The sequence below is a fragment of the Saccostrea echinata genome, unplaced genomic scaffold, assembly GCF_033153115.1.
Source record: "Saccostrea echinata isolate AGI-Se365-2 ecotype Australia unplaced genomic scaffold, CSIRO_AGI_Sech_v1 ptg000046l, whole genome shotgun sequence".
Taxonomy (NCBI): domain Eukaryota; kingdom Metazoa; phylum Mollusca; class Bivalvia; order Ostreida; family Ostreidae; genus Saccostrea; species Saccostrea echinata.
The window spans coordinates 10,011,743-10,024,178 of record NW_026889795.1 but is presented as its reverse complement, the minus strand read 5'-3'; the positions used below and the strand labels follow the sequence as shown (position 1 = coordinate 10,024,178).

Here is a 12,436-nt window from a genome sequence, read left to right as displayed (position 1 = left end):
CGGAATTAGCACCCACTAGTGGGCATTTTTAATTACCTTTAATAAAACTAAAGCGCCGTTTTCAATGTATTTTTTTGCAAGTAATGTACCACACAGATAACAAAATATGGGTTAGGTGTAAAATAACTAAGATTTGAGTTAATTAGATGATGTTAGAGGGGTCCGAAAAAGGGGCCACGGCAATATGTTTAAGTGGAAACATTTTTAATTATTTACTCCTACTGAAATATCCTAAATGGATATGGGGGAAAACTGCACTATCTGTTAATATTCAGTAACTATTTTTTCCGTTTAAAAGCTATCACAGATAAGGCCTCTGCATAAAGACAGACATTTCCACGCTAAATTAGCATTACTTGATTACCGTATAAAACATGTATAATTTTTTTACTAACATTTTACAGTCCATAAAACAAGGATTATTCGAAATGTTTGCCTCAGAAATATGAACTTACGAAGAAACTGAAGTTTAGGAATATCAACCACCTCCTCTCACATATATTCTCTCCTTTTCCTTTCTTTCTTTCTTTTTTTAATTGTTTTCTTTAATCTATACATAACAATATGCACTATATAAATGTACTTCCTGGACACCCTATTTGTAGATATATGTGGATATATTTGGTAGGAAGGTGTTTTATAAAGATGTGTGATGAGTTTAATCTCTCTTTTTTAGGATTATGTGACAGAATATATAATTGAAAAGAATGTTAATGTTAGGTAGTCGATCTTAATAAGTTTTGTTTAGCATTTCATATGATAAAAAATATGTTGGTGAAAATTTTTTTGAAAGATTGCATGAAAATATCTACTTTTCATTTTAAAACGTTAGTATACTAGTATCTGGAAATCCTACAGATAGTTTATTACTTAGTGTTAAGACTGGGAAAAAATTATCAGATGCAAAATATGTCGGTTCTTTATAACGCCTTGAAATATATATTTATATCATGTCAACGCTATGCCTTTATGGTGCTATAACAACTGATGTTTTTCTTGTGTGATGTGTCGGAATTTTTATCATGTGATGTTTATCTTTCTGCATATTGTGTAAATGTATTGTACATGTAATTTATTTGCAATATTTATTTAAGGAATAACTGTCTAATTTTTTGGTTTCATTATGTGATCAATCGATTGGCTTGCGTGATAATTTGCATAAACGCCGAAGGCGTTTATGCATAAAATTATCACGCAAGCCATTCGATTGATAATCGTCATGAAACCAAAAAATCTGACAGTAATTCCTTATATTTACATGCTCTTGATTCTGCAAATTCACGTGCTACAAGCCCCGCTTCTGTCTCTATTTGTCCCTCCCCGCATGTGATTTTTTTTCACCACACCTATCGATGAACCAGTAGATTTATGTAGAAGTAAAGTATTTTTACTATTTGAAATTTTATCTCGGACAAAGACATTGGAAATGTAAATATATATTATTATACCTCATTATAATTATTCTATACATCGCGTTATCTGATTGGTTCTTAGACTAGATTATCACACGACAGGGCCAAAAAACTCCATATTTCCCTGTCGTTGTCATGCTTTTCTTCATATTCAACTTCTTCGGAGACCTAGTGCATTTTCCTGCAATAGTTATCGTTCGTTGAACGCAAACTCCCCGGAGTAGTAGATCGACGTCAGAATAGCCTGGTCTCCGAAGAAGTTGAATATGATGAAAAGCATGACGACGACAGGGAAATATGGAGTTTTATGGCCCTGTCACGTGATAATCTAGAACTAATCAGATAACGCCTTGTATAGAATAATTATAATGAGGTATAATAAAATAGTGTTATGCTTTGCATGTACTATGCCTAAATAGCAGTCAGGTTTTGACGCATGGTGCGCGAGCCAGAGGAGAGAACACTATCTGTCCTGACTATTATTTAGACATAGTACATGTAAAACACAACACCATCGCTATTACCTTGCTGACTGTTGTACGAAAACGACAATTTGAATACCTCCCAATGTGCAGACGTCAAATGTCATTGATAATTTTTCTGTGCATTTTGGGTATAACTATCTTTAATTTGGTATTTGCGACCGTTAATCCTGATTTAACGGTCGCAAACTGAGTTTTACCGGCGACTAAGCGGAGCAGGTAGAAAGGATGTTTGCGACCGTTAGATCAGCATTAGAGGTCGCAAATGCCAATATAAAAGATAGTTATTCCCATTCTAATGCAATATATGCATTTTGTTTGATGTTCATGTCTTATTTTGTTGAGTTTTGTTATATAAAATACGTCAAGGAACATTGTGTTTTTGCGTCGCTCTATTATGACGTCACAATGAAAAGCTTTTATTTAAATTTTAAAAATAGATATTGGCTAACCCAAATTTCCTCTGTTTTTCTTAATTTTTGGAATTATTAGTTATTTTTATATACTTCTTATATTTAAATATTTCTTATTTTTACATATGGTAAAGTAGTCATATAAATATACAAATGATACAAAAACAAAAAGCTTTGACCGTTTAGTAAGAGAGAAAAAACACTTTTTACTGATTTTTTGCTCAAATTTGTTTTAGGTTGGAAGCTTTCAAAAGCTAACAAGATTGTAGTTTGTTCAGAAAATCATTATTATTTGCTATATTTTAAAACTTTAGGGCATTTTTATTAATTTCAGTTACATTTCAAAATTTCTTTAAGTCTTTGATTTTAAAAAAAAATTAACTAAATGTATTGATCTTTAAGTGATTTTGAAAGGCAGAAAAGGAGATATTTTCATACGCCGCAGTTCCGCCAAAAATGTAGTCCCTGCTGGATTTCAAACTCAGTTTACCATTTCTATCTAAAATTGTACAATAATGATGAGTAAAGAAAAATATGATCCTTTTAATACATTACAGCTAAGTATATAAGACATACAAGCAAATATACTTAGAATATTTCGTCTAGTCAGAAACCAGACAAGAATCCCTCCTTAAGGAGGTTCGATCCTGCAATCAAAAGTAATGAGAATTTTTTATCAAGTATATTTTTAGAATTTATACACATAGCTTAGTTAAAAATCAAAACAAAAAATGGGGGTAAATGCGCTTCTTTTGGTGCTACAGAGCATTTAGTTTGACCTTTTTGCACTGTAAGTATGTCTTTCACATAAATCAATTTTTAAAAGTTTTCCTCCAATATTTTTTTTTATTCAAATAGATTATGGGAACAAACACAATCTTATTTCATCTTGAATAGACACATTAAAATTTGTGACAACGAAAAAAATTTCAAATTACTCCGCATGTTCAATTAATTGACCTTTTTGCACTCAAAAAATTTCATTTTTTGCCATTAAAAATTTAACAAGCAAAAATATCATTTGAAAGTAATGACATTTTACTGAATTTAAGAAGAATGTTTAAAAGTATCTTATATATTCAGAAAATAAAATAAAAAGTGGGGGTCTGTGATGTTAATTTTTAGGTATAACTAAAATAGTGCTAATTTTAAGCTTAAAATAGGGATATTTTTTTCTTGATTTTCACAATATATTTGCTATATTTATCAAATATGATGATAGAATTCATGACAGTTTATTTATTATATAATTTAAGACCAGTATAAAACAGTTCACTGCACAAAATAACTCTGTGTGCAGACTGCATGTAAAAATAGGAACCCAAACTTCACATCCTTTAAATACTTCGAAAGAGAAAAAAATGATCATTTTCTTCTAAAAAACCTTCCACCACAAAATATAGTTCCTCACTTAATGCTTTTGGTATGGAATTTAATCCTGGAGTTTTAACTGAATATAGTTTAATTGGCATTGTAGAATCCAAAATTATTGTAAGAATTAAAACTTTAAGCAGAATTTTTTAAATATAGGTTAAGATATAAATCTGCTCAAAAGCTCAGGAGCGAACCTCGTTAATGCTCGTTTTACTACCTCAAACGTCAGTGTAATACCCAGTCAAACTGTGTTTTACAAAACAATTGTATTAAAATCATTAATTAAGCGTTATATGAACAAGCGTTTTACTTAATCCCTGGAACCCGTTTGTATAATGATGTGAAACTCAAAAGCGTGGATACCTATAGATTATTATCCAAAAATATATTTGTTGATCAAATTTTCAATTAGAAAATACATAGCTGGTGCCTTTAATTATTCGCGTTTCCTGAAAATATATTCGATATATAAATATATATTTATATATAATTTTCCCTATATAATATAATTAATTACATGTATAATGATGAACTCTGAGGAAATAATATGGGTAAGTGCATATTACTTGGTGAATTCAGAGACATTTTGGAGAGCTTTTGTCGAATTTCAGAACCTGAGGATCGGGCCACCTTAAGATATCATAAACCACTAGAGTTCCTGTTAAATGTGAAGATAACGAACAGTGATTATGCTAAGACCAACTACAGTGTAACTATTACAAACTGAAAGCAGAGCAAACACGGACACATGATTGATTGATTGTTGTTAAATACGTCCCTTGCGAGAATTTTCCGCTCATGAGATGCCACGAAATACCGGTAATGCGCAGTGAGGATTCTTTATCCTGTTTACACCTACAGTAAGAGGGGACCTTTGTTTTTAAGGTCATATCCGAAATACCCTTAATTTTCATTTTTAATGCCGGGAGACCTATGTCATGATCGGGTAGAATAGAGTAATTTTTAGATAATTCAGTTGAAAAGTTTGTCATACGGTATAGCTTATCGGGTCTTAAATGCCCAGTTCACCCATCCATTAGGTTAATAAGTTAAAACTCACGAATACCTCCCCAGTTCCGGACTAAGATATTTTTGGGAAATAATTGGGATGTAGGGCTGTTTCTTTGTTCCTTTTTTTTCGCTCTGTTTGTATTATACAGTTAGGGAAACTTGTTGAAAAATTGCAGATATTGAAATAGAGATTATGTTTCTATCCAGTGAGGTATCACTTTGTTTTCAGTCAATCAAATATTTATCATCATTATGCAAGTAACGTTCAACCGCTGTCGGATGGAAGCCTCTTCTGTCGAAACCCCAGTGAAAAAAATTGATAATAATTATATATTTTGAGGTCTGGTTGGTTGGATGCTTTACGTGTCTCTGAGCATTGTTTTCTCATGTTCGGTTGCCATCAGTTGCCGTTGGAAGACTATAAATATACACCTTTACTCGACACATTTAGCCATTGAGCATGCAGTGAGATTGTTTTTGTGCCAACATCTTCTGCGACAAGGGGCCTCAATTTGCACGGTCTCATCCGAATAACCGGCTAGTACGTCCCTCATCTGGATTCGAACCCGCAATATTAGGATCGACCCCTTACTCCACACCTGAACGAAATGCTCTAACCACTGGGTGCGAGGGACTTTAAAAAATATATCATTTTTTTTAATTTATTTTTTTAACCCCATCAGTGCTGCTTCATCAGTACTAGTTGTAACAAACTCGGTAAATATAGACTGTCAGATTTATTGGGACGTAACGTCATTAATGGATGGTCTTGACATCCGATGGCCAGCCTCGTTTTCAGTCCTATTGTTGAAGACTGGTCGCCTGATCCTACGGCCACCATCAACTACAAACATATCACGTAAACATTAAATGACCAAACAGAATGAAGAGATTTAAGGTAAACACTTCATGCTTAGTTTAATTGATAAAAACACGTGATTAAAGAGCCATGATAGATAAAAAGCAGCCTCGGCTGGTTCCAAATTACACCTTGAAATGTTATAGATTTCTATATCTCTCTTGAACGGGCTTCTCACCTAGACAGCGTCATATTTTCTGGGAACCATTATTTAATTTTAAAATATAATATAGTTTTAAAGGCCTAGGGTAATTTCAAGCAGAAAGGTGTGTGCGTTTGATTTTAATTAATTGCAACAGGTCTAGAAAGGTACAACGAATGGTGTGTGTAGTAAGTGTAATACTGAGAGGTCACCAAGGTCGCTAGTTTTAGTTTGGTTCCTAGCATTAAATTTGAAAGTACAAATATCATTTCTGCTAGAACTTTCAGTAAGGCGTGATATTCTCGGCTATGCATAATTAGCGCCTCTCAAATAGTGACCTAGATTCTCATTGGTTGCCAGATTAGCTCATCAATACAGAAATTTACACAGCTTTTCATTCACGGATGAAATACACATGGAAATGGTTCAGACGTCAACGAGTGACGCAAGGATCCAATTACATCGTTTCTTACAGTAAAGAGGTGTTGCTTGTGTCATCTCATTGTTTGTTAACAACAATCTAAAGTTGCTAATGTAATTAATTTCTTAACCAATGTGAATCTAGGTCACCATTTGAGAGACGCTAATTATGTATCGCCGAGATTGTTACGCCTTACTGAAAGTTCAGGCAGAAATGATATTTGTACTAAGATCTTACAATGTACACAGCGTTGTGTAGCGCCTATGATGTACAGGCGTTGTGTAGCGGCTACCTAGCGCCTATGTACTGATCTACATAGCGTTGTGGAGCGGCTACTAAGAGCCTATGATCTAAAGCGCTGTGTAGCGGCTACTAAGCGCCTATGATGTACAAAGCGTTACATGTGTTGCGGCTACTAAGCGCCTATGATATCATCTTCATAGTGTTGAGAAGCAGCTACTAAGCGCCTATGATGTATAAAAAGTTCAATGTGTAGGGGCTTATTAGCGCCTATGATGTGATCTACATAGCGTTCTGCAGTGGCTACCTAGCGCCTACGATGTACATAACGTTGTGTATACGCTACTTATCGCCTATGATGTATATAGCATTGTGTAAGGGCTACCTAGCGCCTTTGATCTGATCTACATAGCGTTGAGTAGCGGCTACCTAGCGCCTATATGATCTGATCTACATAGCGTTGTGTAGCGGCTACCTAACGCCTTTGATCTGAAACGCTCTCCAGGTTAAGAATGCCGACAATATTTTCAGAAAAGATAAAAATAAAATACAATGTAGCAGAGTGTTTAAATATTTGTTCCTTACCTTACCTTATTTTTAATTTTTTAAATTTTTTTAATACAACCATTTTGATCATAGCTCAGAACTCAAAATTTTCTGCATGTTTTTGAATCGGTGTTTTAAAATAAATGATACATGGAGTGTTTAATATGACTAGTTTCACCAAATACTTTTTCTAATGATTAAATACACAATTACGTATACTTTATCAGTATTGACTGAGTATTTCACAATTACCAACTGTAACGAAGTACTTGGTCTTGTTCAAGATGTCCTTGTAGCCTTGACGAAATTGCGGGAACCTCCAAGCATATATTAAAGGATTACAAGCACTGTTCATGTACCCGAAACAATACGCCTACAAAACAAAGGATGTATTGAAGATATTTGTAACTTAACTGATTTTTGTTTTTGAAGTGATGATAAAACTTGAAATTAATTATTGTTGCAAAATAATTAATCAACACACAAAAACTGTCTGAAAAATTCCTTTTTTGCTTTAGTCGACTTCGTACTAAGAAGATTTTTTAGTCGATGAATCTTTCTGAAAAAATTAAAAATCTTGCGCTGACGGAGAAGACAAAACCTCTCTCTCTCTCTCTCTCTCTCTCTCTCTCTCTCTCTCTCTCCACAACGTAATTGTTCGTTGTTTTGTCTGCGTGCTTCACAGAAAAAGAATTGCTGGATAAGTGTTTCAGTAATATCTTTCCCAGTGGCTTCAATAAAATCCCATTATATATATGTTATAAATAATAAACTGGGAGTGTCTACATAACATAAAAGTTACATCACATATTATTTTAGCTGTAATTCGAGAATGATAGAAAAGTGTGTTGTAGCATCTTTCTGAAACAGTTAGCTTGTTTTGTGCATGAGGTTTAATGTCCCAGCGAGATTATTTTCTTTTTTTCACTCTCTTTGGGAATCTCCCCAAAGGGAATTCCGATAGAGATAAGAATTTATAATGACCTGTTTTATCAGATATATCTCAACGTAACACTAATGATGCGGGGAAATACAAAATTTAAAACTATCTTAACATGATAAATAAAAAAAAATCTGTAAGATTTTTAAAATATTTTGTTCAACATAATCCTAAGTTCAGATTAGCAATTCAGTGAGAGCGGAGTAAATTATAATAGAAGGCCTGAAAAAGATAGAAAGTTCGGTATTGCCAATTAATTTCTTGATGAAGATAGGTGTCCCGGTGTAAAATATTATCCTCTTTTCGGACTTAATATAAATTCTGTGTAAATTAACTTTTCGGACTTTGTGTAAATTGTTATAAAAAAACTTTTTTTTTTATATTTCGGCAAATGTGATAAATTCTATAAATTCCGCACAGCCTTAATCCCACCGAGATACAGACAGAGGTTGAGGTTCTGAACTGACTTCTGTTTATATTTATTGACACTAAATCTTTCATCTACTTTAATTCTATTATGTACATGCCGCTAAAATGTCACCAGTCGCTCAAAAATTGTTTTATAATTGATTTCTTTATACTTCATTGTTAATCATTTTAAATATTTTGTTCTATCATTGTTTGGTATGTATAGTTTGTTGTTAAAAACTATAGTAAGTTGGAATCAGACCTTCGGTACTGATACATCCCAGACTCAGGAAGACGTACATTCCATTCTTATTCTATATTAACTTTATTTACAAAGTACAAAACTATATAACGCGTGTTGGCTTGTTAGAGGTTTTTATGAATCTGAGCTCAAAAATATAAGAGGAAAACGCACGGTTCACCCAGAAATTGTTACAGAGGAAAAATACGCCCCTATTAAAAGAAAAATGTTATTGACAAGGTAAACTGTTATTAACGAAATCTTTATCGTGTGTGAAAAAATGACTTGTCATGACCCTATATATTTTATATTAGTCAACCACGTGTTAATTTAGGCGCTCTTTAAACGAATAACTATCGTTATGATAATACTTTTCACCAGAAACAAACCACGCACATGATCGTTAGTATTCTCGTATTTCAAGCTCCACTAAGAGAGGTATAACTCATACTTAACCCGAAAATCAGGCCGTCTGTCTCTTGTCTAAAAGGTTATCGATGTATTTGTACTAAGTGTTCATCAATTTTTTTTCAGTCAATTCTCAGAATTCCTTAAGTGATGCAAGAAGTTCATAAGTTTCATCAACAATAATTATTAATGATCAATAGAGAAAAACTCGGAAGATAACGTTTCAACCTAATTATTAAAACAACCAAACAAAAACCAATGCAGCAGCAAATAAACAAACATCGTTTAAAATATCTTGCACACATGTGATTGTTTTAATTTTTTAATTTTTAAATTAGAAGTTTTTTGGGACCCTACACTTAATAAAGACAAAATGACTTACCAGTGGATTGAAATAATTCGGAATCCCACTGTGTTTTTCCTTTACAAACGTTGCGTAGTTAGTGTACACCGTGTATGGTAACCAGGACAACGAGAAACACGCAATGACAATCACCAAGGTCAAGGCTACACCTTTCTCGCTTTGAGTTTGAACTCTCTCGTTTGGAGTTATGGTCATTTGACGTTGGACATTGGCGTGACATCTTATGTATAAGAATAGACAAATATAACAAAAAACAAGGACAGTCAGTGGAATAAAAACGTTAAATATTTGATTAGCGATGTGTAAATAAAAACTGGCCTCCCCAGGAACGGGATATTTTGGTCCACACTGAATGGTTTTCTCCTTGAAAATTGGACCGGAAATGACGGTGGCTATACTGAACACCGCCGCGTAAGTCCATGTAATACCTATCATTATAAAGCAAGTTCTCCCCGACACCGAGGAATGAAGGTCGTTATTGACGACCAATCGCCGTACACCGGTAAACTTGTGGATACTTATGTACATCAGAGTGTGGATAGAGGTTACTAAGGAGAGTGTTACAAAGAACGAGTTAATTTTACACCAGAAAAGCGGTATATCCCAGCATTCCATATAAACGGAATGAATTGAAAACGGAATAACTATTGTCACCAAAAGATCAGCGATGGCCAAGTTTAGCAGGAAGAAGTTTGTTGTTTGAGTGGAACTGCGCATGTTCGGGTTTTTCACAATAACCCAGATGGTCATCGTGTTGCCCACTAGATCCCCCGCCATAATTAACGAGAGCCATACAATGATAAACGCCGTGAATGAAGAGGAAAAGTGATCGTGTATTTCCGTTCCGTTACAAAACACGTGAACGTTAAAATTTGGCGACATGTTTGTCCATGTTTCTGTAAAATTCAGTGACATTTTTCACAGTTCCTTAAAGATATAAAACTACCTGTTCAATTATTTCGATTACAATATTTTTTTTCCTCTTGGAGTGGTTCAAAATAAAGTTGTTTCTTTGTCGTCCAAAGCCCGGTCCTCCGTCATTAATTGTTGCCTTCTTTCACTGATGATCTTCACTTCATTAATTTTAGGAAAAACGTTCTTTCAGTTTTTGCATTGATTTTTTAAAATAGAACCGTCTTAATCACGATGTTAAGCAATGTAAACTAATGCCAATTTCTCAGTTAAGCATGATGATATCGCAGTGTGAGTTGCATCTGATTCAACATTGAGCTCTGTCGTATACTTAAAATTCTCAACAGTGGCAGGGTAATACTCGCTAGAATAAAAACGTCTGGTCCTTTTCATTTGTCCAACTTACGGTTAGATAAAACCTAGCTCTTTTGATTGGTGGGCCTCAAAAATTATATACACCTACATAAAAAAAGAATTTTTTTAAATTTATCTCGATATTTTATTTTAACTGGCAAAACTTGCAGCATTTTCTTTAATTATTATTTTTATTTTTTCATTTCACCCTTTCTCAGAAAACCGTACTTACGCCTCACATCGTTTCCAAACATTAAGGTTATTCGGTCTGCCTAAATCCAAGTGAGAAAAATTTTGAAAATTGTCATTGACCTTCACAGCATTTTTTGTTTTTGTTTTGTTTTGGTATTATCAATGTTAAAAAGAAATTTCAAGATCAAACGTACCTTCTGGGCGTTGTTCTTGTGAAAGTGCACCAATGTGAAACCAATTTTTTCGTTAATATACACTTACTGTATACATGGAAGAACGCCAAAAGTTTGAATTTATTTAAGTGACAAACGATGTAATACATCCATTCCCTCCTACTTTCTGTGTGAAAACAGGGGCAAGTTAAATCAATAATGGTCCCCTTGTGAAATAACTAAATAAAATAAAATGCCAGAGAGTCCCCTATCATAGAAGAAAATTTAATAGAACTTTACATATTGGTAGACTTAAGTTTAAAAGACAGTACGTATACGTCTTGGGAATATAATAGTTCTTGTCCGGAAGGGGACTGTTAGATACCGGATTTAGAAACAGAAATTGGTGTCGACAGGAACCCAGTAAAATTTTTCTTCGCTATCAGTCGTCAGATGCATATGGGAATATTCTCTTCTAACTTAAATTTGCATGTATTGTTCTTATCAATTTTCCTTGATAGATAGAACATAAAAGATTGTAATGAAAAGACGAAAGGAAGTATAAGTGACAGGTTCTTTTTCGCCTACAGTTTAGGAGCGGATCCAAAACTTGTCTTACCACGAGGAACGCCGGAATATCAAGCACTGCAGTAAAGCATCACTACCTTAAGTTTAGTGATAACACTGACAGAAAATAATAAATCGGGAATTCCACACACTCTGCAGTTTCTCTCTCCTAAAGATAAACCCATCACCCTACTGTTAACGTTTTCTTCGAGTGTGGTAAAACAAGTTCAGTGAGCTAAATATTAAAAGTGGTACAGGGAATGGTATAATTTGGGTCATAAATGCAAGTATCTATGTGGAAGTCATTTTACTTGTTCACGTACACCCCCCCCCCCCCATTTTTTTCAACTTTAATTTTTAATGATTTATTCATTTTTTTTTTTTATTGAGACACACTTGACTAGGAGAAAAAGCAATTAAGGCTTCAGAGAATACTGATGTATATTTATATAAGGTAAGAATTTAACTGAAAGTCTTAAGTAAACCTAGAATCGATAAAGCATTGAAATTCATTTAAAACCATAGTAAAAATTTCGTGTAAAAATAATCATGATATTATCGTCATATTTTTGAAAAAAAAAAATCATGATATATATCGCGAAACAAAATTTTTGGCGATACCCATCCCTAATAATTTACATTTTGATTAGATAGTATTCAAGCTATTCTGGGCATTTTCATGATGTACGTCACTTTGTAAGAATTTGTATCTGAGTGTAATACTTAAAAGCTTTAGAAAATTTGGTTTTTTTTCTGTGCAACTTAGCTTTGGAAATTTTGTTTTCTATTCCGAGCATCTTAGATTTGGAAAGTTTGTCTTTTATTCTCGGTATATCTTAACTTCGGAAAATTTATTTCTATTCATAGCAACCTAGCTTCGGGGAAATTGTATTATATTATGATCCTCCGAGGTTTGGAAATTTTGTATTTTATTCTCAATATTTAAGTATATACATGTTGTATTTTATTCTGCCATCTTTTATCTGGAAGGTTTTTTT

The 12,436-nt window shown here is 33.5% G+C and overlaps 1 protein-coding gene across 1 annotated transcript; it reads right to left on the bottom strand.

Moving 5' to 3' along the window:
- Positions 1–5,346: 5,346 nt before the first annotated feature.
- Positions 5,347–10,626, bottom strand: LOC133202138 (galanin receptor type 1-like). The gene is made up of 3 exons (XM_061337914.1): positions 9,280–10,626; positions 7,153–7,273; positions 5,347–5,536 (listed from the first exon to the last, which is right to left on the bottom strand). Exons 1-3 carry the CDS (start codon positions 10,174–10,176, stop codon positions 5,430–5,432), a joined length of 1,125 nt encoding a protein of 374 aa, XP_061193898.1. The 5' UTR covers positions 10,177–10,626; the 3' UTR covers positions 5,347–5,429.
- Between the last annotated feature and the right edge of the window lie 1,810 nt (positions 10,627–12,436).

Bases quoted from the DNA above. Each gene is read 5' to 3' on its own strand.
- LOC133202138 (XM_061337914.1), bottom strand. From the start codon at position 10,176: ATGTCACTGAATTTTACAGAAACATGGACAAACATGTCGCCAAATTTT. The intron at 7,274-9,279 runs GTAAGTCATTTT...TTTGTTTTGTAG, and splicing joins CGAATTATTTCAATCCACTG to GCGTATTGTTTCGGGTACAT. The intron at 5,537-7,152 runs GTAATTGTGAAA...ATATGTTTGTAG, and splicing joins CAAGTACTTCGTTACAGTTG to TTGATGGTGGCCGTAGGATC.